At 39.1% G+C, this 26,451-nt stretch overlaps 1 protein-coding gene across 1 annotated transcript in view; it reads right to left on the reverse strand.

The window, feature by feature from the left end:
• The window catches only part of igf2r (insulin-like growth factor 2 receptor), a 31,457-nt gene extending 5,872 nt beyond the window's left edge, over positions 1-25,585 (reverse strand). The window contains exons 1-44 of the mRNA XM_026340830.1: positions 25,364-25,585; positions 23,637-23,776; positions 19,177-19,295; positions 17,767-17,865; positions 16,175-16,307; positions 15,712-15,820; positions 15,379-15,487; positions 15,139-15,298; positions 14,325-14,514; positions 14,091-14,194; positions 13,467-13,631; positions 12,927-13,064; positions 12,610-12,765; positions 12,330-12,467; positions 11,729-11,879; positions 11,391-11,559; positions 11,093-11,208; positions 10,799-10,958; positions 10,419-10,595; positions 10,223-10,318; positions 10,020-10,121; positions 9,678-9,840; positions 9,362-9,538; positions 9,057-9,200; positions 8,477-8,655; positions 8,092-8,179; positions 7,740-7,946; positions 7,514-7,644; positions 7,113-7,216; positions 6,711-6,841; positions 6,343-6,539; positions 6,006-6,132; positions 5,710-5,841; positions 4,711-4,870; positions 4,349-4,457; positions 3,505-3,586; positions 3,264-3,397; positions 2,895-3,044; positions 2,624-2,782; positions 2,224-2,434; positions 1,873-2,025; positions 939-1,173; positions 622-758; positions 298-415 (exon numbers count right to left, since the gene is read on the reverse strand). Coding sequence (XP_026196615.1) covers positions 298-415; positions 622-758; positions 939-1,173; positions 1,873-2,025; positions 2,224-2,434; positions 2,624-2,782; positions 2,895-3,044; positions 3,264-3,397; positions 3,505-3,586; positions 4,349-4,457; positions 4,711-4,870; positions 5,710-5,841; positions 6,006-6,132; positions 6,343-6,539; positions 6,711-6,841; positions 7,113-7,216; positions 7,514-7,644; positions 7,740-7,946; positions 8,092-8,179; positions 8,477-8,655; positions 9,057-9,200; positions 9,362-9,538; positions 9,678-9,840; positions 10,020-10,121; positions 10,223-10,318; positions 10,419-10,595; positions 10,799-10,958; positions 11,093-11,208; positions 11,391-11,559; positions 11,729-11,879; positions 12,330-12,467; positions 12,610-12,765; positions 12,927-13,064; positions 13,467-13,631; positions 14,091-14,194; positions 14,325-14,514; positions 15,139-15,298; positions 15,379-15,487; positions 15,712-15,820; positions 16,175-16,307; positions 17,767-17,865; positions 19,177-19,295; positions 23,637-23,776; positions 25,364-25,497 — 6,293 coding nt within the window. The 5' untranslated portion in view covers positions 25,498-25,585. The remainder of the gene's footprint in view (positions 1-297; positions 416-621; positions 759-938; positions 1,174-1,872; positions 2,026-2,223; positions 2,435-2,623; positions 2,783-2,894; positions 3,045-3,263; positions 3,398-3,504; positions 3,587-4,348; positions 4,458-4,710; positions 4,871-5,709; positions 5,842-6,005; positions 6,133-6,342; positions 6,540-6,710; positions 6,842-7,112; positions 7,217-7,513; positions 7,645-7,739; positions 7,947-8,091; positions 8,180-8,476; positions 8,656-9,056; positions 9,201-9,361; positions 9,539-9,677; positions 9,841-10,019; positions 10,122-10,222; positions 10,319-10,418; positions 10,596-10,798; positions 10,959-11,092; positions 11,209-11,390; positions 11,560-11,728; positions 11,880-12,329; positions 12,468-12,609; positions 12,766-12,926; positions 13,065-13,466; positions 13,632-14,090; positions 14,195-14,324; positions 14,515-15,138; positions 15,299-15,378; positions 15,488-15,711; positions 15,821-16,174; positions 16,308-17,766; positions 17,866-19,176; positions 19,296-23,636; positions 23,777-25,363) is intronic.
• Between the last annotated feature and the right edge of the window lie 866 nt (positions 25,586-26,451).

A 26,451-nucleotide genomic window follows, 5' to 3' on the forward strand; every position in this document is an offset into this window, starting at 1 on the left:
ATTAACTTGAAGTTAGAAATGCTGAACCAAAGAGTAAATGAATGTCACAGTTGAATGTTATTTGTTTATACAGTAAGGAACATGAGTATGTGAACAGACTGCACGCCGCCAAACACACTCTGGGCCATTATCCAACCGCTCTGCGAATCACTGTCCAGTGAGTTTTGTAGGTAATAATTCACTTTACAATTTTGGAAACTCTTATAACTGCTACATAGGAGATTTTTTCTGAACATATATTTTGTGCAACTGATGCAAAACTACAACCTTTTACGAGTTGATCTCATTGTATGTTACCTGATTAGTGCGGGGTGTCCAACTGTGGGGCTGCAGTTCAGCTGGATCACTGTCTTGGCCTTGATGCCGTTTCCACAGACATCATCTCCGGCTGAATAATTGACAAAGATCTTCTTATCTGCAGGATGACAATCATAAACATTTTATTGATGCAAATAAAAACACGACATACTGTACAAATGTGTAATTGTAATTGTTCACTTTGTTTAAAAGGTAAAGACTGCACCAGTTGTTGACTATAAGATATATGTTAACATTAATAACTATCTCCAAACTCAAAAAGAAGATCAGCTGTTCTGAAACTCTTCTGACTTGTTCACCCACCCGTGTAGCTCATTTTCTGTGTGTAAACCCGGCCCAGTGTCTGGATCTGTCCTGATGGTGTCTGTCGACACACGGTCGCTGCTTCTGGACACCCGGGTAATCCACCGTGGATTCCCTGACACAAGTTCATGTAATATCTGACGACAATAAAACAGGAAAGATCATCATATTTCAATTCACTCAGGAGATGAAGACACAGGTGTTTGGATTTGAAGAACACATTCACTTTGTTCATTGTTTGTGTGGTCGTTTAACAGGCATGCTTCTTAACAAAAGAACCTTTAGCATTACAATACTATAAGTAAAACCAGACTTACGAATCTTCTTGGTGTTTAAACTTCCACGGCTCTGTGAGGGAGGACAGAGATCGAAAGTCGAAGGTCTGATGCTGGCTAACCAGCTTACACTCCATCTTCCTCGGTGGACAGACTGCATTGGTCTTCCACTGGAAAGTGGAAGAACAACCTGCCGTCTCCGCAAGCAGCTGTGGGGAGCCATGGCCTGCAGAGTGGTCGCAGGTGAACAAAATGGAGGACTGACGTTTACCAGAGCCTGGAGAAGACAGAAATAAGACAGTATTAGAGAAAAATAATGATCAGCTGCCATGGGTATTTAGATTTATTTTTCTGCACTGCCTTGCTTTTAACTGCATTACTACACAACAAAAAAGGAAATTGAAAATGTGACAAAAATGAAAGACATGTCATTAACAGAAGTTTGATCTGACTGTGGGAATTTTTCAAGGTCTGAAAGTTGATTTTTATATTATATCAAAATTAATTTAAACCAACAGCTGCTCTCATGTTAGAAGAAACATTTTAATCTACTCAAAACTACTTTTTGTAATATTCAGCCCATTTCTGAGATGGAACTAGTCTTGCAGAATTTGTGGCCTTAAGTCAAAAACACATGATTAGTAACTTTTCAGTGAACTCTTAGCCTGGGTTGTTCTTTCCCCACTAAAATAAATGATTGTCTGAAAACGGCCACTGTCATCTATCGGCACAAGTTACTCTTTTCTTCAACAACTCTGCTTCTCTGTTCTAAGTCAAGACATCACACTGTGACATAACCTCTGGGCTGGGACCACTGCCAAGAAGTTGCAAAATAACTCTTTCTTGTCAGGTTTCTAATCACGAGTAATTGAGGGATCTCAGTGCTTGTAGCTGGAGTCCAAAGTTGTGAAGTTGTGGCTTTCACATCTTTATGTTTTTTTAATGTGCTTCATCTTTCCTGCCCAAAAGCTGTTACCTGTAACGCATAATCCCCACATCCTGTCCCTGTCATAATTGGCTGTGGTCGCACACCACTTCTTGCCATCTGTCCTTCCATTGCTGGTGCACTCTGTATACGATTTCTTCATGAAAATGAAGGGGAACACACACTTCTCCTCCTTCTCTGTCACTAAAACAAACAAATAGAAAAAAATATTTTATCTACAAAAAGACATTAACATACAAATCCTGGTCGAGGGAAACATTAGTAGCGCTTTTACAAATACTGAATAGATTTTAAAGACACAATCAAATCAAGTTAAAATCTGTTACCAGGAAAAAAGTTAATATTTAAGAGGAATTTATAACTTAATTGTGAAGGACTTACCTGTTGGACAGGTGTCCCCCCCACCATACTGCATCAGAATGGCCTGCTCTTCATGTTTAAAGTCCATCGTCATGGCCTCACGGATGCCAAATGATGATGCTACCTTGTCTGAACCGGAACCAGACACCTGGCAAACTGCACTACTTTTACAGGCCGGCTCTGCCACTAAGCCGCAGACGTTGATGTGGTAGGTGCCCAAGGACCCTGATACCTACGTTAACACACAAAGAAATGACTTTACTGCAATTTTCAACTCGTAACTCTCGGTTCTCTTCCATTCTGTTTTACAGAGCATAGCAAAAATAGAGAAAAACATTGCAGCTTTAGTCTAATACAAAATAACTCAATGTCAAAAGGTTCAGAGAATATTCTGGTGCAACTTTCAGCATATGGAGCTCACCTGGACTTCACCAGTGAGGACTGACAGGTCAAAGGTGAACTGGAGCTGGGAGTCAGTGAGTTTGCAACCGCTGGTGTGAGTGGCATCTGAACAAACTAAAGGTGTCGCCCACTCAAACAAATAGACACATTCCTGCAGCCTTAGCATTTGTGGAGAGCCCTGGATGCAGATAGAAAGGCTGGTGCTTAGTTCAAAACTGAAAGAGGGTGAAAAACATTGTGTACATATTCTTATCTTTATCTTTTAAAAGGACATTGAAGTGCTGACTGACCAGCTCGAGGCCTCTCTGGCAGGTAAAGATAATGGTTGAAGTGTAGTTCTGTGCAGGATCAGCAGCGCACATGGTAGAGCTGTTGTAAGTGAGGAACACCTCCCCTGTTGCACTGTTGATCTCAGGACCACTGGTAGCCCGTCCAATATCCTTTAAGAATAAACAAGAAAATTAAATAAAATATAGACGTGACCATTTGCTGCAGTGATAGTAAAATGTGAAATGAGTAACCAGAAGGATTAAGACAACATGAACCAGGTACTGCGCACAACTTCTGCCTTTTGGAAAACCAAAAATGACGAGTCGAGTAGGGCTGGGACCATGAGGTGGCAAAGTGTTGTGAGTGAGGTCAAAGTAAAGGGCTCTCACCACTGGTGGTCCATTATCAGGATCCAAACAGACAGCAGCTCCCGGGGGGCAGGTGACCCCAGGGATGGGGTTCAGAGGGAGACAGATGTTGATGTAGAAGTCTGGAGATTCATCACTTTGGTCCACAGCCTCATCTGAAAGGACACGAATGGGACACAGTGTTTAACATTTTGTCTCTTGTAGAGACATTTGATATGTGCACATGTGTAAAAGTTCCGATGTGAAACATAAACCCACTGACCTGTTGCTGTGTAGTATCCATTGACATGAATCAGAGGAGTCAGGTCTATAAGAGAGGAGCCATTCTGGACCGAACACTTTACCTAAAAGATAAAAAATAATAACAACAATAATAGAAAACAAGAAGAAAAGCAGACTGTAGGTCAAAGTCTACCTCAAACTAAAGGAATTCAAACATTTTATACTGTAATGTTAACTCTACAATGGCTATGCAATATTTTCCTCCAACATTTGGTCTTTTAAATGCACCTGAGGTTTAAGAATTATTTTGGAACAAGTGAGTCAGAGACAATCTCAGGGTCCTACTTCATCAAAAAAATGTAATGCCACATTCCTGTCTTCTTTGATTATCCTTGAGAAGTCTCTAGAAGCTGATTATGGTCTGCCTGCAGACTACACTTATCTGAAATACAATTTGTTCAGTGAAATGGCCAATTTAGTGCTAATTTGTGATGGAATGCACGACATTTTCCACATGATTATGTCAAAATAACTTCTTAATGTAAAAGCTGTACTTGTTTACTGTATCCAAAGGTCAATATATTCACAACAAAGGCAGTGATTATAACTATCTATCTATCTATCTATATGACCATGTCTGGATGTTTTTGCAGAATTTGTAAGGCAGTTATCTAGTGATGTCAACCTGCTACTTGAATAGGTAGCTATGACAGCACACACCTAACACATGCTGAGAACAGGTTTAGTGTCATTCTGGGTTAATGCAGATACATAATCCATCCATAAAGCACCCACTGGTAAACTCTTGGCATTATTACTATTATGCTTATGATTATTGAATTATTTGTGCCAATTCTGACGGACAAATACGTAGACATACTTACAGGCTGCTCACACACAAGAGGTGTATGGAAAGAGAAGGTGTGTGTGCAGGTATCAGCATTTGAGTCAATGAGAACTGGCTCTGAGATTGCTGAGCCCATGTTAGGCGGCCTATAGAAAAATAATGCATATTTTCAGAACGCAACTGAGAAATTGTTCAGTGTTAACATGATGAATATATTACTTTTTAATGCACATTTCAAGTATCAAAATGTATTTTTTCAGTCAGTTTATTAATTTACTGTTTTGCATTTGATGCACAATATCAGTTGTAGAATAAAATAAATATGAAAACAGTTGCACCAACATGAAAGATCAAAACTAAAAAGTACATCTAGCAAAAACACAGTATGAATAAGAGTACCTGCAGATGAAGTGGATGATGGAGCTGTGTTTAAGTTTAGTGTTTGCTGGGCAGGGACTTCCTCCTTCATACGTTAGCTCCACAACATGATCTTTGTACGTGAGTTTTCTGCTCACCTGACCACCGCTTGTGGCTGTGGTGGAGTCCTTAATACACACAGCTACAACACAGATCCATGAAGATATTAGAGCTTAAATTAGTGCTTAAAGTAAAAGAGCTACTGTAATCTAACCAACTGCTCCAAACCAGCGTTTCTGACACACCTCAGATCAGTGTTTTCTCTTTTTAATTATGTGGGAGACCTGGGTTCAAATCACGTCTGTGGCCTACCTCCACTAGGGGTCCTTAGGCAAGACCTCCTTACGCTTACTCTGCCTTGTAGGTGCTTTGTAGCTTGCCCTGCACCTTGTAAGTCACTTTGGCGTCTACCAAATGATTAGATGTAAATTAAAAATATGTGGCACATGCATCTCACTATTGTATATTATTATTGTGTGTTTTAATGAAAATTTGACATTTTGTAAGTTTTCACATAATTGTGATGACAAGTGAAATTAACTTCTTTGAGTTCCCTCCAGTTTATTGTACAACATCTACTACAAGCTAGTCAATAATTTAAGAAGTACAGGGATTCCAGGTCTTTCATTATATTCCCTTTGCTTATCTCTGCTGGAGTTAGAGAGTGGTGATGCATGTCACCAGGAAAGAACTAAACAGTTTCTTTATCTTTCTTTATCCTTGTTTACTGCTAGAATTTCTTCTTCCTGGATAAATTTCAGTTTGGACACATGTAAAGCTTCTCATATAAGCAAATACACAACTAAAAAAAAACTACAAACCTTTTCAACCCTGGTTTCCTCCTAAATTAGTGCAGATATAATCTCACATTACTTACTATTCAAGCACAGAATTAAGGTGGAGCGGTGTTTATTTTTCAAAATTATGGCTAATCAATTCAAAACTTGCACAGAGATTCAGTCAAGGGATGGATGTACATACCGGTTTCAGGGCTGCATCCAGTGTTGGTCACATTTCCACAGATGTTCATGCGGAACATCTTCCTGTCTTGCTGCTGATCGTACACAGTGTAACCACCTTCTTTTGTCAGGGTGCTGAGATCAAACAAATGACCTGGAAGAAAAAACATTGACATGCCAAGCAATAAATAATCTATTATATGTATGCATATGTACGTATATGTATACGTGTTGTTTTATCACTTTTATTCAGGCTTTTACCAGAAAATGAAGACAGTTTATAGAGGGATGGTATGGTAATTGCTGTGAGTGTCTGACCTGTGGCAGGGTTGGTGACCCTGCAGTTGTCGTGCTGGGTGCTGTTTAGAGGGCATGCAGCAGCTGTTAACCACAGAAAGGTGTACACACAGTCCTCAATGGAAGAGATCAGAGTAGGCCTGGAGTCCTGAATTTGGGATTGAAACACATTTCATTCATCTACATTCACATGAACAAAAGGCTTCCCTGAGCGTATATAAAAATAATAGACATGGATCTGTACCACTTTTGTTCCAAAGGTTAAATTTAACACAAATCTCTAATAGAGACATACCTAATGTGAATACACTGTAACTCCAGCCTATACATTCTGTTCATTTTGAAGAGCATCGCTCACCACTTTATCTTTGTCACACTTGAAGCGGATGATGCTGCTCCTGTTGCGCTTTCCATCAGGACAAGCTTGGCCACTGTTGTACTGCAGCTTCAGGACCTTTCCATCCCATGTAGGACCAGACTTCACCTGCCCCAGGTTGACATATTTATCTCCATTCTTCATGCAAGATGCTGCACTGGAGGGACACTTCCATGAACCTGGCGCAAGATGAGCAGCACATGAACAGGAATGACTTACACTGCAATTTACATTGATTTACATGACTAACGTTCCGGCCGTAGCCTTAGTAAATAGTTGATATAGTAATAGTTTATTCCCGAGCATATAGACAGGGGTAAAGAAAACAGATCATCATGGCAAGCACTGACCTTTCTGCTGCACCAGTGACCTGCAGACATTGATAAAAAATGTTTCATTTGTGTTCTTGGTGGACTCCACCACCCAGTTCCGAGAGTCCATAGCCAGAGGGGAGAGGTCAAATGAGCGGCCCTGGCCATCGCTGACAACAGAACAGACACAGAATAAAAATCAAGCAAGCAAACATTTATTTTGGCAGAACACTCAAATATACAAAAAATAAAAATTACTATGTTATTTCTACAAAAGCATTCTTATTATTGTATCTCGACAAAGCTAGCTCAACGGCAGACTTGGACACTCAAAGAATAACTAACACCTGGATGAGAAGTGAGCATAAAAAAGAGAAATAACAAAATTCAATTAAAGAATCAACAGGAACATGACACATAATAGGAGGAGGAGGATGTTACTTGTAGGAGCAGCTGGTGGTTTTGACAGGGATGCAGGCGAGCGCAGTGGGCCATCTGAACATGTAGGTACAGTCTGGAGTCTCCTTGATGAATTCAGGTGTTCCCTTGACAAGTGTAGCAACAAAAACACACAATCATTCACCATGACTTTAGAGCTGTAATGTTTTTTGTGCTATATAAAGAAAAATTAAAATAACAGTCTGACTGTTTGGGGAAAACATAGATGTTTGCTGTCGGAATTGGATGAGAGGACGGATATTCTAATAGTAATTCATTGGCATCCATTGTCTGTATATTGTCCCACTGTCAACAACCTCGAGTTGAGGTTTAAGACATGAAGCAAACTTACTAGAATTTATTTGTCTTTTCTGAATTTCTGTTTTTTTAAGTTTAAAACTCACAGGATGCCTATCAGGGTGGCAGGAGAAGTAGATCTCTGTGGATCTTTTGTATATCTTATGACAGGCTGCTCCATCAGTGTAGTTCAGGATGAGCTGGTCTCCCACATAGATCAGATTTGCGTTTGCCATTCCTGAGTGCATAGAAATCAATGTATAAATTTCACACATAAAAGTGGGTGAAAACTGAACAATGACACATATACTGAGATTAACAAGCAAATTGTACCTGCTATTTTCTGGTTGTTTCCCTCCACCTGGCAGGAAGATACAGATTCATGAGGCATTTTTGAGGCACAAATGTCTCTTTGGAGGCTCCCGCAGACAGAGAGGTGGTAGATGTACTTGTCATTTCTGGTAGGGTAATCTTTTCCCATTAGAGAGCTCAGATCAAACTCATAGCCAGTCTTGGGGTCACGAACGCGACAGTCGCTACCTGCGGGGACAAATTTGTGACACAAACAGAATTAGTGGTTTTCCTTCATTATCGTTAAGTCAATACTGGTGATCGATACAGTACTTCTAAAATAAACAATTCTTCACTTTGATTTAAAATACACCACCAAAACAGTTGTTTTTACCTTCAGACCTCCTGATAGGGCAGGCCTCAGATGTCCGCCAGATGAAGACATACTCACAGCCATCTTTACGGTCAAACATAGGGGAGCCCTAGAAATTCAGACAGACACGTTATCAGTGATTATTTGAAGACTTGTGCAAGTTTTTCATGTGCAGTGTAAATGAGCCTATGTGTATACAGAGCTGCAGAATTGTGGGAAACATCCGAACCCGAATGTAAAACTCTGTTCTGCTCTTACATAAAACTGATAACTGATTAAAATTGTGTGAAACACACTTCTAAGAGATTTTCATATCTGTAACGTGTTGTGTCATTTGTAATGTATTTGTGTCATTTTCTGATGTGGTTTAGGAAAAAGCACTTAGCTTAAGAACTGTAATACTCACTGGGTTGTCATCACACTGGAAGATGATGCGTGTTGAGTAGCGAGTTTCTGAACCACACTGGTCTCCATTCTGGTACACAATGCTGATGGAGCCACTCTCTGCCACCTGGGGTGTGGACTGGACGTATCCCAGGTTATAACTTTTCCCATCAATCACACCACATGCACCCAGAGGACCCACTGCAGTGGAGACAATAACACTCAAATACAGGAAAAAGGATCTACAGAAATCCACACTGTTCCCACTAGTGGATGCATGGGAGGTTTTGACATGTATGCAAAAAGTTTCTATGAAGCAAGAAAAATGCAGATAAGTGAAGTGAAATGATTAAACAATTTCTAAAATACAGTAGTTGCAGATTAATTTTCTTTCTATCCAGTAGCAGAACCAACCAACTTATGCAACTTTACATTTAAAGAATGAAAACTTTAACAACTACATTTGTTGTTTTTATGAACTTTGTGTTTGGAATCAGTGACTTAAGAGGTATTTTTGGTAAAATAATAACAATATTCACTGATCAGCAAGAAAGCCTAGAAAGTGTTAATTGTTCCATTTTGAGCTGGACAATCACACTGACCTGGACAGTTTTTCACATAGGGGAGAGGTTTACAGACGTTGATGTAAAAGCTGCGTGATTTGCCATCTGTATCTACTGCAATCCAGGGGCTGTCATCTTCAGTCCGGATCAGATGGCTGAGGTCATACTTATTACCATGGGCATCTAAACATAGAAAAAATGACAGAAAGAAGAAATAGATTTGGACAAATAATAAAAAGATGTATAAGAGACTGAGGGTGAGACAATAATAAACAGATGATAGAATACTTTAAATAGTTCGCTGCAAAAATCTAAGCTTTGTGAGTGTATGTGGGTGTCCATACCACTAAACTCGCAGTCAACTGGAGCAGGGATGCAGGCCAGAGCAGTGGAGAACTCAAACAAGACGTCGTGGAGCACGTGGGTGGATAGAGTGCTCAAGTCCTCTCGCACGAGTTTTAATGAGCCAGGTTGAGAGTTTGGATCACAGACAAAATTAATGGTGAAGGTATCCCGAGTTGCTGATAAGAAGGAAATGTTTCATTTAATAAAACCAAAAACACTAACACACTGTGATTTCCATAACAGCAAATCACGATTTTCAACGGATCCAACTGAACACTGCAGTAATTTTTAAAGTGACCTATGTATTCTTGTTACCTGTGGGCCCGTCCAGGGCTCCCTTATATGTCAACTGAAGCAGGCCATCAGTGGAGTACTGGAGGCTCTTCTCCACCCCCACAGGGCTGGTGGGACTCCCATTTTCCAGCTCACAACCAGCCATGCCTGTTCCACATTGTTCCACATCTGAGCAGATATTGACCTGCAGGGTGCAGTGTTGTTTAACTATAACTTTATGTACAAGTCTCAAAAATTGTGATTCAGAAACTACATAATGTAGAGATGCTACAAACAACAGACAACAATTAGCCTCCTATAATAAACGAGAGCTGCATTTTAAGGACTTTCTCTGCTGTTAAAGTCTGTCCTGGTCTGTCTTACCAGGAAGTCTTTGCCGTTTGCAGTTGTCTTGTATCCAGTCCTTGAAGCCAAAAGCTGAAGGTTGAACTTAAAGCCAGTGTCGGGGTCCACCACAGCACAGCTCTGAGACACAAAGACATCATCACAGAAAACAATATTTTATATTTTACCTTAATTATTCTCAGTAAGTGAGTAAGAATATGTCGTCCCACTGGTGAACTCACATTGTTTTTGGAATTGTTGATAGCACAAGCTGCCCTGGTATTCCACATGAAGATGGCTGTACAATTCTCCATCCTGAGAAACTGTGGGCTACTAGACTGCACAGTGTGAAACACAAACACAGAGTTACAGCTGAACACATAAAAAATGTTCAGCGCCACCAAACTCTGCTTTATTTTCTAATCTCCAATCACTTACCAAAGTTCCCCTGGAGCAAACTAGGTGGATGTGAGTTGTGTAGGAGAGCTTTTGGCCATCTGACATGCAGACAGAACCATCTGCGAACTCCAGCAGGAGCCGGTCTCGTCCCTCTATGATCGGCCCTCGCTTAGAAACACCCATGTTACTGACTGATACAACCTCCTTTGGAGAGCCCTAAGGACAGAGCAGAGGAAGCACATACTTCACATATGAGCTACATTTACTGGCAAAGGGTTATAATTCAGATCTTTCCACAAATATAAGTGGTATACAAATCCTTCTCTGTCAGTTGAGTCATTGACCTTTTTTCTGCATAACTGTTCACAGCAGAACAAGAAAAAAAAAAAATCCAAACACTCGAATTAGTTATTCCATACCTTTTCATTTATGTATTTCATCTGGCAGACGGACGCCTGGTGATCACAGCCTGTCACAGGGTTAATGGGCCGACATACGTTGATGTAGTACATCTTTCGGTTTGCAGAATCAGACAAATCCATGACCTGCCAGTTTCTACTTGAGGTGGCGCGAGACAAACTGGAAAAGTAGAAGGACAGCAGGTTGGTTACAGTACTAAGTATAACTTTATATTTGCATATGTGTTTATTTGTTGTTTGACTGCCTAAAATCAATCTACAATATAAGTCTTACTTATATTACTGTTTCTTTACCTTGACAAATCATACTGTTCAAGAGTGTCGGGGTTTGTCACCAAACACTCGTGAGGCCTTTCAGGACATGCGTAGGAAGTATACCAGTGGAAGTTATACGTGTACTGGTCCTCAAGCTGGTTATGAAAATGTAAACAATTTACATTAATTATATTTATAGATCAGTGTTTTATGCATTTATTTATAGGTCACGGAAAAAGTGGCATAGAAAGAAAATGTAAAGATGTTCAAAGTTGCAGATGTATATTAAAAACAACTTGGTATCCACCACATGCAAAAAAACATAAGGAGGGTTTACCTGGAATTCAGGTTTTCCAACACCAGCTTCTGGATCACAGAGGAAGGAGATGAGTGTTGATCTGCCAGTGTGTTCTTTGTTATTGTACTTGGAGCCGTTACTGTAGGTCAGCTGGATCAGGCCATCGTAGTAGGATAAACGGGAGTTTGCTTCCCCAAGACTCCAAGCACTAAAGATTAAATGCAGATGGAAAAAGTCATCATATAATCCATGAGATGAAGGGAGTACAATTAATAAATATCATATAAAATGACTTGTGATATATTCTGACAGCTACTTTAACTAGGTCATTAGGGTTATTTGAAATTTTTCCCCTCAATTTGCACATGGCTCCCTACCTATTTTCAACCTGGCATGCTCCGGCCTTTTCAGGACATTTGGCAACTTTGACAGCACCACAGACATTAATGTAATACTCGTAGTTGCTGCTAGTAAGGTTGTAGAAGCCACCGTCGGGTTTGGAGAGAGGTGACAAATCAAAAGAGAACCCTGCAAAACAACAGAAGATAGTTAGAGAGAAGAATAATGTACAGATAAAATAAGATTTTCATCAGTGTTTGGTCTGATGTGATAATTCAGCGTCAGTGTAGAACTGAAAATGCAAAGAGACACATCAACGCAACAACAGCTAGGTGGCAGCACATGTAGCGTCATCAATGAGTCACATGAACTCATGTGACTATCATGTGATATAAAGGTGTAAAATACATAAAACTCTCCACCAGGTAGTAGAGTTGAGAAACACTTTGTACTTGTGACTTGATTTTTTTTGCTGCTCAAGCATTATAGATACAGGATTTGACGTCTCAAACTTCAGCCGAGTTGCTCTTGAAGTAATATAGCCTGGGCTTTAAAAGTGCTTTATTCCCAAACTAACCCTATTATTTCTTTCTCATATTCTTTAGCTAGTGTGCATATGTGTTTTTGTATGTGTCATACCAGCTTGAGGATCGTCCACCTTGCAGTTGTCTCCATGTGTTTTTGACAGGACACATGCAGCAGCAGTGTACCACTCCAGCTCGTAGACGCAGCCACCAGATGTAATGCTACGGAGGACAGGAGCGCTCTCAAGATCTCCTGCAGGCAATGAGGAGAAAGAAAAGATGATGAAGAAGTGATTCAAAGATCAGAAAAGGTAGGAACATCATCACAAGTAAACATACTGTAAACTGTGGCACAAACACCATGGTGTACTCTCTTATCTTTCTTTTCAACTTACCTGGTTTGCACTTGAGTGTCAGTATAGTTTGGATCCTGGTCTTTTTATTGCCACAAAAACTTCCATCAGTGTAAACCAGCCTGATGTCATTTCCTGTTTTAGTGGTCTGGGGAGATGAAAGGAAGCTGCCAAGGCTGATAGCCTGATGATTCTTATCTGAAACAGAAAGACACAACCATAAACGACACTGGTCAGGTTTGTTGTAATAAAGACAGTATCGCTGTAATGTGTTTTTCATTGTTGACGAAATTATGTCTAAATTAAATAGTACTGTTACATTTATCAATTAAAAAGCACATGTTTGCGAAAACTCTTACCCACGGCGCAGATGGAGGCATTCACCGGGCAATTAGCAGCAGCATCGGTCTGAATGACTTTGTGACAGACATTTAGGAAGAAACGTGAGCTTGGCTCTGGAGAACTGGCATCCACCACCTCCCAGTTCCCGTTGACATCTGTGATTAAAACAAGACAATTTTTTACTTAAATTCACCTCATGCTGTGTCTTTACCTGCCTTTCAACTGTGCTAGGACCAGTGTGAAGGCCTTATTTTTGTTTTCCTGAATGCTCTTGTCTGTTACACAAAACATCTCGTAATTTACTGAAATTTCTTTTTTTTCCAGTTTTGGAACAATGAACTACACTGCTTATGAGCAGATTCCTTCTGTATGTCTCCCTGTAAAGTGATGCAATTTAAATGAGGTTTTAAACATACAGGAGATAAAAAACCTAGACTATGCCCTGTTTAAAAATAAAATAGCATAAAATAAAACTGAATACACAGTCAGACTACAACTACAAAGGGATTTAGATTCCCCCTGTCCTACAGATTGATTAATTGAGCTGTTGAACTCACCTGGATATCTAGTAAGAGGTGAAAGGTCATAGTGTTTGTTGCCATCTCTAGTGCGACATAGTACATCCTCTTTCTCCTTGACGCAGGCAAAGACTGTCTCCCAGACAAAGTTATAAGTGCAGTCTGTCTCCCCTTTAAAAACTGGATTCCCTCGCCCCCTGTTGGCTGCAGGTAAAGTAGACCACAAAAGAATTAAATAATTTATGACACGAGTCCATCTGTCTGACAATCTTATTATCCACAGTGAAAGTTTGAATGCACGAATGAGTCGATCCATGAGAAATTCTATTCAATAAGGTATGAAGTTGGGAGAGAAGGAAAATAAAATAATAAAAATGAAAATACAAGATGTTACACATGAATTGTGGAAACATTTAAGATCCTTTATAATATTAATACTTGCTGATCAATGCTTGTAGAATGAACAATAATTATATTGTTACTTGTGTTATTGTTCATATTATATTGTACTTTTAACCTTTGCTGTTTCCCTTCTCCACCTGGGAAATATTGAAGTTGTGCCAGAAATCCCTACATTGATTCAGTTCTTACATATTGTTTTCAGAAAGAAATCTCAGACAGGCTTCAACAAAACAGAATCCCGGTATGTGATAAGACTCTTACTAGCATTTCTGTTGCACACAAAGTTGATGATGGTCATCCTCTGGAAGCCGGTGGAGCATTTATCTCCACCTGGGTAAATCAGAGTCAAATCTCCATCTGAGTAACTGCAGAGGGAAAAACATAGTAAAGGAGAAATTTAAGAAATTATTTAATCAGTGGTACATTGTGGTAGAAACACTAAGGAATACACTCACTGAAAGCCCAGACATTCACACATATAAACTTAAATATTACCGTAATGTCTGGTTCTGATATCTTCCAGCCACTTTCTTCACATCTTTGCTGCTCTTCACCTGGCAGGATGATATATATGGGTCGTCGCCACATTCGTTTGTGGGCATCCGTCCACAAACATTCAAGTAGTAGATGTAGCTGTCAGTTCCGCCACTGGACTCAGGTTGTGCATAGTATGGACGTTCTGATGCTACACACAAACACAAAATGACACGAAACGTTAGGCTGACATTTCTGTCCACTCATGATTATTATCATCTCCTTAATGCAGGTCTCACTGTTAACTAATACTTATAATTACCACTACTGTGGATATCTTTCAGCATAATAAAAACTAAGCTCATGCAGCTTCCTGCATGAGTCATTTAGATACCACTGGCCTACACCATGTCATGCACATGCTGTGCATAGATTGTCACAATATATGGAAAGAAGCTATTTCTGTTACTGAGAAAAATCAGGAAGGTCAGTTTAGTTTAATCATACAGTTACTTCCTTTAAAAGAGACAAAAAAAGCAGCACTATGAGCCAATAATTCTTAGAAGCAGAACTTAAAAGGGGACAATTTTAAAAGGTTCGCCTGGGATTTGTGAATGAAATAAGAAGAGATACATTCCTGTCCTGTCCCTAAATGCCTCACACATGGATCTACAATCTACTGAGGTTCCATCCTGCTGTATCAGACCAAGAATACATTTATTGTGGTTGAGCTGTTGTTGTCAGGAGCGCTACACCCTTATTGTGGACCAGATGTAACATAAATTCTTGTGAAATTGTATTTTGATGTCCCTGGTTGAGAGATAAGATGACTTACAGCTCAAAGAGAGAGGTGTTAGGTCTATGGAGATATCATGCTGTTCGCTGTTCAGTTTACAGGTATGGCTCTCCAGATAGTCTCTGTGACAAGCGTATTCAGTCACCCACTCCACCTCGTAGCGACAGTTGGATTTTGCCGTCATCTTAGGAGCCCTGGCCTGTAAAACAATAAATGTATTCTTTTAGTTTAAGAGGATTATTATTTTTTACAAGTGTGCCAACACTCTGTGTAACATACCAAATGTCTGCTTGAGGGACAGGTGAAAGTGATGGTGACAGCAGGTTTGTGTCCGTTACAGATTTCGGGAGGAGTAGAATCAGTACCGACTTCATACTGTAGCCGAAGTCTTGAGGAGACAAGAAATAAGTGAAAACAAGATCAGTAAAGTGATTTCTTCTTTGCAAAATGAGCCATTTCATTTGGTTAAAAAAAAAAGTCCTAAATGTTTCCAATAAAGTTATTGTCCAGATATTCTACTATAAGTAGTAGTGCAACATGAACTAAACAAAAACCGTGTTAATTTCAGATGTAAAAGCAGATGACTGATAAAGTCTTTCATTAAGTAGGTACCTGTCACTGGACACCAGTTCTAGTTGTTTGGAAGGAGAGCCCATGCTGTAGGAGTCATGATCGGTGATCAGACAAGCTGCAGAGCCCTCTGGACATTTGTCTTGTTGGTCTTAGAAAAAATACGGATATGAGAGGATGGAAAAAGGAAGGTTTATACGAGGAAATCAATTAATCAATTACAGTAATTTACACTGATGTCACTAACAATCTAGAATCTATCAGGATTGCATGTGCCACTACAGGGAATCCATGGCTTCTGGTGGGTACATATTACAACATAACAGTGGCATCTGTAGTTTCATAAAACTGATTTTGAAAAACATCAAAGATAATAGTTTTTCACTATGTAATGGTCTAGTTAATATTAAGCACTTCTCTGTCAGAGAGGATATTCTGTTTTCAAAGTATGAAACTAAGGTGTGTTATTTGCTGGTATCCACTACACCCTGCCTCAGGTACTCACTAAGACTGCGGCAGATGTTAATGTAGAAGTCAAAGCTATCGTCATCATCGTCCACCAGATAACCATCGTTCAACTTGATCAGAGGGTTGAGGTCATGCTTCTTCCAATCTGAGTCGAAAACATAGCAGGGCACCTGGAGACAGAGCAGGCAGGTTCATAAAGCAATTCTGTATTATTACCTGAAAAGAAGCTAATTCAATAGTATGGAAGACTTCTCCAGGTGGATCTTTTCCTGTGAGTGCACTTGCATATTAATGCTCAGTGGCTGAATTGAATTTCAGGGCAATACCGCCTCACTTTTAAATCACATTTTGCCTAAAGTCCAACTGTAAATTAACACAAAAGTACCTCATAGAAATCAGATTAAGATATTTTACACAGTTTCCCAGTTCACACTGATTGTCAGCTCTGTCTCTCTCTTCCTTTTCCTCTGGACATAATTTCCTAACAAGTCAGAGATGGAGGAGAAATCACATTGAATTTACATGTGGCGCTTCAGTAACCATGTTTAGCTCCTTGCCTACTAAAGAAAGCTGACTTCTTAGGTTACTTAATTAGGTGTAAACACAGTCAAGGACAGTAGCTCAGGACGGGAAATGACCTTCATTTTGTTTGCAATAATACACGCTGCTTCCTGTGAGCTGCAATCACCATTAAAATTAATAAAAAATGAACATTATTATGTGTCTTCATTAATATCTTTGTCTTAGAGCGGGCCACCCGGCCAAACTGAGTCACTGAGAGAGAAGGGTCTGGAAGGTGACCAAGAACACAGTGGTCACTGAAAGAGCTCCAGTGTTTCTCTGTGGAGAAAGAAGAATCTTCCAGAAAAAAAAAAAAAAAACATCTCTGCAGCACTCCTCTAATCAGACCTGTATAATAGAGTGGCCAGACGGAAACCAATACTTAGTAAAAGTCACCTGAAGGCATCACCTGAAGACCATACACAAGAATCTCTGGTGTGATGAAAGTAAGATTGAACTCTTTTGCCTCAGTGCCAATTGTCATTTCTGGATGTAACCACACAGTGCTCAGCACCTGGGAAATACCATCATCATGCTGTGGGGATGTCTTTCTGAAATCTGAGATCTGAAAATGCCTGCAACACTCCCCACCCAACCCGATGAAGCTTGAAAGGTACTGCAAAGTAGGATGGGAGAAACTGCCCAAAAATAGGTGCAAGCTTGTAACATCATACTCAAAAAGACTTTAGGTTGTAGTGGAGCTAAAGTTGCTTCATCCAAGTATCAATTAAAGGACTATGATTTCAAACCCTGTGTGTTACATACTGATGCAAAAGGGTCTTTTGTGACAAATGCCTCTAGCTAAAAGAAAAATTTATTAATTTCACATATTGTTTCAATTATTCCATTGTAAGTGTGATGTCCTCTATACAGACAAACATATACCACAAACTCTGTATCTTGTGCAAGAGCAGAAAAATAACTTTCCATTTCCTCTTTAACACATTTCTGGCACATTGTCTTTCACATATCGAACTACCTCAGCAGACATGACACATCTTCTCTTTGTCTCTTCCTTTCTCAGACAAAACCTTAACGGTGAGTCACCCTACCCGTCCCACCACATACCTCTTTGTGTGGCTTAAATTTATCTTTCTTGCAGGCAGTGTAGCTCCTCCACTCAAAGTAATGCACACATTGAGATGTTGCAACAAACTCCGGGGTCCCCTGCAGCAAACAAACACAGGAACATGAGTAAGACTTGAATGATTAAGACACTCTAATGCTGTATAATAAGCACTTCTCTACTCTGATGAGAAACAAAGAACAGAACAAACAAAACAACCATTTTGAGAGATAACAACTTTACACAGAGAAGTGTCAGCATGTACGCACATTTATGGCAAATGTGCAAATGTTTTTGTTCTAAAAGTATAATACTCTCTTATACAAATCCATATCTAAATAGTGGCAGCCTGTGTGCCTCTGTTATAGAAGGAGTGGTAACACTTTAAAATGCTGAGGTTATGTTTTCTTTTCTATGAATGTTCAACCGTCCAAACCTCCCCACATTTACAGCCGAGTGATCCCAGCTCAGCCACAACCTGCTGCTGATGGAGCAGTTGAGGGATCAGTGCTCAAGACTTACTAAGAACATTACTGAGAGACTGAAGCATGTTTTTCAACATAAAAGTAAAATAATAATCCCAAATAACCTAAATAGTTCAGTTTACTTTAACTGAGGTTGAACAAAAACAAAGGAGAAGTGATAGTAGTAGTACAGTACAATTGGTTTCAGTCCTTTCACAGCTCACTCATGATTTATTTTAAGTCGGTCAAGCCTAGTGTCCATGCACATACATGTTTATTCAGTTAAACTACAGTCTTTTGGACAACTGCACAGGCTGACATCTCAATTGCACTTAGTTTCAATACTTCTTAGTTTATAAAAGTTGGATCTGCACTGCAAAAAGACAATAGCATGCAGTACTATAGCCACTGTGTCTTAAGGTCTATTTGAGAATTTAATATTATTAACAAAATCTTTTCAATTGATTTTCTTTTCTACACAAGATGGGTTTTGGTGTTTCACAAGCCAGTTTCATTTCTCCACACCAGACTGAGTAAACTAAAAGATCTAATGCTTATTATCTTCTGTTCTCAACAGGAAATTACATGTTCATATCAACCCACCACTCAGCCAACCTCAACCGCAGTCACACACACGCTTTTGAGTCAGATGAGCGGGAAAAGACACCAGGTGATGTTCATAGTCCTACACTGTTTCCACTTACATCATCACTTCCTTTCATTGAATGATAATTAAAACCAAGCAAAAATGAAAATTCTTCTGAACAGCAAGACTCCTGCAAAAAAAATGTGAGACTGCAGCTGCTGACATACAGCACAGTCAGTGTGGTCCAGATGTCAGCTTACATAGAGGAACAATATTCTTCTCTATAATAGACCAAGCTCTTGATGAAAGCACGTATCACCTTTTTAAAAACAAACACAGCATCTATTGCTCACAAATCTCACCATGGTTGTTCCACACTGGAAGCTGATACTGGTCTGGATGTTGTTGTCGCTTCCTGGACATTTTTCTGTGCTGTTGAATTCCAGCACTGAGCCAGAGAGCCTCTGCAGGGACAGGTCACCTACACATTCAACACAGAGAAACAGTCAAATACAGGTCATTCACAACTTTACATTTTAATAGTTTATTTAATAAATACTGTATGTGAAATTGCACTCATGTTAAACAGTTTCTTGCCGTGGGAACTCATAACTAGCGCTGAGTATTGGCTTAACCCACCAACCTCCACTGCCCCAATGCCCCATAAACTCAAACTGTCTGCTGCTGTCTGAGTCGACATTTATCATCTAAATACAAACAGGCGGTGGGAAATGCTCAGCACGGGGACTCTGACTAGATTTAAGACTCAGTTAAATAAAGTCACAGAATAAACAGAGTAACATATCTGTAAATGTGGCACAACATGTAGAGTTAATCAGTGCCCTTCTTCCTGGAGATAAGTACTGAAAGTGTGGATCAGCACTAAACATTAAGCCTATTTTTGCCTTTGTCTGTATAATTGAGCCCACTTGGCTTAAGAAAAGTGAAACCTTTAATGTTAAGAGTTAAGGTTTTAAGATTGATGACTTGCTTCTACCTGGAGGATAAGTTCTGTCTACTCATTAAAAAAGGAAACCAACAAGACTCCCTTAGTAATTAGCTGTGCCTGTCTGTGTCTCTTTAAATGATAGTGCTCCTGTTTTTGTTTCTTTCTCATGCTTTAGTTTCTGTTTCAATTTTGTCATGAAATAACTTCTATAGGCGGTTTAATTTACACTTGCTTGAGCGTTTGATGTGTGGTTATGTGTGTGCTCTGCAACCTCTGATATGGTAGGAGTCTTATCACAGGGCAACAATACAAAGAATGTAACTGAATAACAGAGTGACCTACTGACACCAAAACACAACTGCAGTAGGCGGGACTGCTTGTAGCCTAAAACTAAAACACAGCTTGTGCTCTGCTGCAACTCTGCAAGTCCTGCAAAAAGGGATGAACCAAAATTTACTTGATTATCATGAATGTTTTCTTATATTTTTTAATAGGAAAAAATTTTAAAATACATAAAATGTGAAAATAATATTGCACTCTGTTTACTTTTGATGCTTTTAAAATAAAAATTATTTAACAAATGTCATCCATGAACAAAAGGAGCCAACACCAAACGTTTATGGCTACTTTTCAATCCTACAATAAAGTCAGCATGTGAATTACTCCACATATTCTGATTTGCAGAAGTGTAAGAGACATTTGTGGTTTCTGAACAGACTGCTTGGATAAGTGAAGTGTTGAGCAAGCAGTGTAGAGAAGGAGCACGTGAGATTTCTGACCATTATGTCCCTTTTTATACTTGATGATGTGTTCCTGGGTCATGTGAAAAGTCAGCCAGAATGACTAAACTCAGACTCATCTGATCACGGTGCTTCTTGCTTCTTTCACTTTCTATACATGATCTTGAACAATAACTCAAATCTAATGAAGAAAGTTTAATTAAATAAGCTAAAACCATACCATGTCAACACTAGTGTGAAGCCTTTAGTATGGAGCACAGCTACTTGTCACAGATAGAAATCTGACTGACACACTGAGAGGTACCAAACACCAATTTGTCACTAGGGGAAGGTCACAACCTCAGACTGCAGTGGCTGTTGATGTGGGACTCTGAAATAACTGTGACAGCAGATCTTCTTAGAAAAGTCATGGTCAAAATCAATGACCGGGACAGAACAAAAACTAAGAAACAAAATTAAATACTCACAGTAAACCTGTGTCAAAATGCAAGTGACCTTAAGTTACAAATAATTAGGAAATCATGTTCTACCTTCTCTGTTGTAACTACAGAGCATGAAATTTGTGATTACAGCAACATTTCTGCAACAGAAACACTCTGGTGACTGTTAAATTAAATAGTATTGGTCTAAAGGGCTGAATTACAGTAAGAACATATGAGTTTGCAGATATCAGAGAAGCAAAAGGACAATGAATACAGAAGCCGAGACACATCAGATCCACATCTTCCAGGACTGAGATGTGGATCTCGCTGACACGCAGCAGAGTCGGCATCATCAGGCAACAGATCTGCTAACGTAATGTTAAAGCTCTGAAAGACTGATCCATACAACTGCACTTTTCTTGGCATTTACTAGAAAACCTCTTAGTGGTCAGGTCATAACCGAGTATGATTCTGCGTTTCACCAACAATACCAACTCTGGTGACACTTTCCATCCTCAGACTTCCAGTAGAGACACACTTCAATATCTAACCTCTTAGGAGAGAAATCTGAATGGACTGTGTTCATGTGGATGCATTGTGTTAACACACAGACTAATGGGGGAAAGATTACCATGAGAGTGAAGTACATTTAAGAGTGAAAACACAGCTAATTACATCTGCACTGCTAACATTTCATGTTCTGTACACATTAAAGCAACTTTCACAGCAAGCACCATGATAAAAGGCTGTGAACATCTAAAAGCATTGGTTCCCAAACTGAGTTCTAAGGCTCCCCCTACTCTGAAGACACTTGATCCAGATAAACAGCATGCCTAATATCAGACTGATCCAACAGTTTAGATCTGTATAAATAGGACAGGTTACACTACCAAAACATTGTTAAGAATAACTGTAATATTGTGTAAGACTATACACGAGTGTTCATGTGCTCACTCTGTATAGCACTCTTTCAAAGGCCATAATCACTAAAAACAAATTTCACCATAAACTCCCCATGCACATACAACAAATATGACTGTAATGCTCATGATTGTGGATAACTATCAACAACAAGCTCTATGTTCCTCTTCACCGATTTCAAAACACCCCATTTAACCTCGGCAAAATTTCTTTTAAGGATGTTGGAAAACTAGAATCATCAACATGGTCAAACTATAACATTTCACAGCTTAAAAGTCCTTCTACAACCTTAACTTTAACAGCTATCAGAGCACAGTTCAACAGCTCCAATGCTCCTTAAAACTGAACATGACCTAAGTAATTACAATTTTAACAGGGCAATAAAATGGGTTGGGCACCATATCAGACTGAGCAGAAGACTCTACTGTTAGAGGCTTCTGTCCTGGTTTAAACACACTGGCATATGTCAAAGCAAAATTATTTATCCTGAACAACTGAAGGGTATAGCAGGTATTATTCCATATCTTTCTATTAAACTACATTTGTCTGCCGTTTAGAGACAGGCTGTCTCCCAGTGGAACTGTACTCAGCTACTAAAATTACTCAAAGAGCAGAAAATGGTAGAGTTGTTGTGTAAATCTGAATCTTGATGCCCGACAGAAGCTAAGCAATAAGTAAAGGAAGAAGAAGAGACATTACAGGCCTTGGATTTTATCACAAACTTTACACAGACTCCTTCAAGTCTTAGCCAACACCAAATCACAAAACAGATAACAGCAAAGTTAGCTCTGAAATGGCCTCTCATTAAGACTCCAGTGAAACTAAAGCTGGACAGACTGCCTTGTCTGCCTTTCTGCATTAAGTAAGAAAAAAATAATAAAATAGAGGCACAGATGGCTGAAAGATGCAGACAACGTTGTGACATGTATTGCATCTTTTGCAGTGAAGTTCTACTTTGTTTCACATCATACTATTGCAATTATATTAAAACAAGCTCATTACAGTTTATAATGCATCTTCTGACAGCAGCTATAAGACAAACTGGACTGTTTAAACTGCAAGACAGCCAATACAAACATCTGATCTGCCACTTTCAGGTTATTGATCAGGTGTTGTGAACCCCCTGAAGCTGCAAGTCGAACAACAACTGATCAGCCTGAATCAAAATTTAACTTAGGGCTAAATTTGAAGTCATACAATGTCTGCCTCCCCTTAGTGTTTGATCATTTACAAACAGACTAATTTCAATGTGCCACAACATGTTCCCAGATATCCTTGATATCACAGTAGCTGCACTTTTCATCCATAGCTTCCTAGGTGAACTAACGGTTAAATGCAGTGACATTCATAATAAAAAAGAAACACTCAAAATGCCACGTTTATAGCCATTAATACTCTCGTAAACTAGAATTACTGCCTATGACTCCACCAACCAGTCAAGTTACAGTATACATGCATATCTGTCTACACTCATATTCTCATTAGTTCATCCATGAGTCCAGGCAGACAGAACGACAACATAAACATCACAAAACCGAGGACAATGTCATCAGCAAGGAGAACACGTTTGAACATGTATGCAACATGTTATTCATGCACTGAGAACCTCGATCATATGTTCTAACCACGACAATTTCCCAAACAATTAATATTCCTGTCTCTAATTTTTAACTTTATAAGGTTGAGCTATTGTCTCTCCAACAGGCTGCCATGACACCACTGCACCTGGCTGATAGAAGATACGCGTGACGCAACTGCAAAACATTTAAACACCAGGGTGGTGTACTCACCGACAGATTGTTTTGTTATAGTGCCGAGGTTTTCTGCACAAATGCCGGTGTTGGAATCACAGCCGGTCGATGGTGAAGAATCACAGAGTTTAAACGTGTAGCTCACTTTATTGTCCTGGTCTATAGCCTCCCATTTATAGCTGCAATAAGAGATATAAAAGAATGAAGTAGAGAACACACAGCAAGGAATTAAGGAAAAACATTTAATGTACACACACACTATATTGAACACAATACATGACAACAGGCCTCAACTTTGCAGCCTCACATCAATCTTAGACTAAAGATGAGATTGAGAAGAGTTGCTAAAGATAATTTAAGCAATTAACTCACTAACTCACTTAATGACAAGTACTACAACCAAGGCTGAATTACTTGGTTGACATTTCCGCCTCATTGCTGTGTCAATATTTGAACGGCAGCTTCAGTAATAAAGAGTACTGTTTAAAATGTGACCTCTGTTCAGTTGGTGAAGAACTACCCAGATCCTTTAATTAAGTAAACATGCTAATATTATACTGCAAGAGTACTCTAGTACAAGCAAGAAGTACTGAAATGACACTAAGTAAAAGTAAGTAGAATCAATAAAATGTACTTTTAAGTATTAAAACAACAGAGCAGAAAAGTAAAACATAATTATTATTATTATTGTAAATGTAGAAGTATTATTAAAAAATAGTACTCATGTGACTATCAAGTCAATTAATGTTAGATTACTTTATTCTTATTACTAATCTATTTATGCACCATCTTTACAGCAGCAGTCATTTAGCTGTTATATATACAGGAAACCACTGTGTTCAGTCAGCTGATTTGATTATTTGCTCTATTTACTTATAATAATAATTCATAATTTAAATTCATCGATTAAAAAAGATGTTTACTACATTACACAAATTCACCTGGAAATTTGAAAGAAAGCTCCAATTTAGGTTCTGTCATCATTGACTAGTCTCCTCTGTTCCCTTTTAATATATTTGTTAGTCGTATTTTGAAGCTTTTCACGTGTTTTGTATGTAAATACCTTGATTTGCAAAGTAACTAGCTAACGTTGTCAGGATCCATGAAACGTTAGCTGACCAGGAACTACAACATTTTCGTTTCAAATGTAGTGAAGTAGATAAAAACAAAAGATTCTCAATCATTTATCAAATTAAAGTCCCTTCAAAGCAGTAGTTTTTTATTATTTGCACCAAACTCCCTTTGTAAAACATGTCATTTAACGTTGCTAGCAGTTACGTTAGCTGTTACATGACAGTTTCTACATGACGTTAGCAGTTAGCTAGGCTACACTTTAGCTAGCCTATTAAAAATTAAAATAACCGCAAACTCGTTCGGTTCGAAATTATTTGAATGAAATGTGGAAAACACTGAATTAAACACTAACGAGTTAGCTTATAAAAACTCAAACTATAGCACGTTTTTCCCAAAGATAAAACTAACTTCATCATATGTTAGCTAAGTGATAGCACTAACGCTAACTTAGAGTTGAGCAGCAGAGCAAACTAAATCTGAAAGTTGATTTTGTACCTGAAACAAAGAGCTGACTGATTGTTTATTAGTTTAATTTAATAAACCTTCTCCCATTATCAACTGCTGTGTAATTCCAGGTGCCTGACAATGTGCAAAGACGTGGCTAAATAATGAAATGTCATGTGCTTGAACCTTTAACGTTAGCTGTTGGTTGTTTGTAGCTGCGGTGTTTGTTCCGGAGGTGTGTTTGTTACCTGCAGAGGTCCTGGTACCACAGGCTGCTGCTGTCCTGCGCCGCTCCGAACCGGACCGACAAACATCCCAAACCCGCCACGAACCAAAGAACCAGCTTCAGATTAGCACGACGACTAGATTTATACTGAAACATGTTGACTGTGGTAGAGAGTGTCTGTAAATCCTACGACGACATGATACAGCAGAGTCTCTCAGCTCCGGATCAAATCAATAGGAAGTGACTGCACCACATGACAGGACATCACATGACCCTCATGATGGGGACCGACGCTGCGTTCACGGACTGTCGGAAATGGATCAGACTATCAGCCTGGAGGGTTTTTTTTAATAATCAGTAATCAGATACTCTGTGTTTACTCTGTGGTACCTGAATGCTGCATTCTTTGTGGCACATGGCCAGGAACTGTGTAAGAAGACTTTGAGACCTGAGTTGGGCCCTGTTACAGTGGGGTCATGTTCTAAACCTGCCTCATAGGCTGCTAAACTCTATCATCTACACTTACCTGCAGAGTTTGATAAGAGAGGGGACAGTTCTCAGTGTGGGAGAAAAGCACAGCAGTTAATGTTACAACAGAAATTCACAATATGTGGCTGCAAGCACTCAGTCATACTGCACCCTCTGGAGGTATTTTCTTCTATTACATTTATAATAGCTTGAATAGAATTTATCCTTTGTTTATTGTTTGCCACCCTTCTTTCGGTTCAGTGATTTCCAGAATTAATACTGAAAAGCACCTGAATAGGTGTCAAGAAGTATTCTGGGACCTCTAAAGCACCAGACTGCCCCTCTTGAACTATTATTTTATTGTATCTCATATAATTTTTTTATTATACATACCTAACACAAAAACAGAGAGCATTTAAATTTAGGTGATGTCCCTGTCATTTGTATTCAGGATGTTTTAACGACAGCCACTACAGAAAAAAAACTGTATAGTAAGAGAAGAGTCACAGTCGTTAGAAGTACTCAGCACAAAGATGTAAGAAATAAAATTGCCACTGAGTGAATTTTAACCTAAACAGATGATATTCTCGGCTAACATAATTGTATACTATTATTCATAATGATAATTTGAATCTGGCATTT

Source organism: Anabas testudineus, chromosome 24, assembly GCF_900324465.2.
Source record: "Anabas testudineus chromosome 24, fAnaTes1.2, whole genome shotgun sequence".
NCBI classification, from domain to species: domain Eukaryota; kingdom Metazoa; phylum Chordata; class Actinopteri; order Anabantiformes; family Anabantidae; genus Anabas; species Anabas testudineus.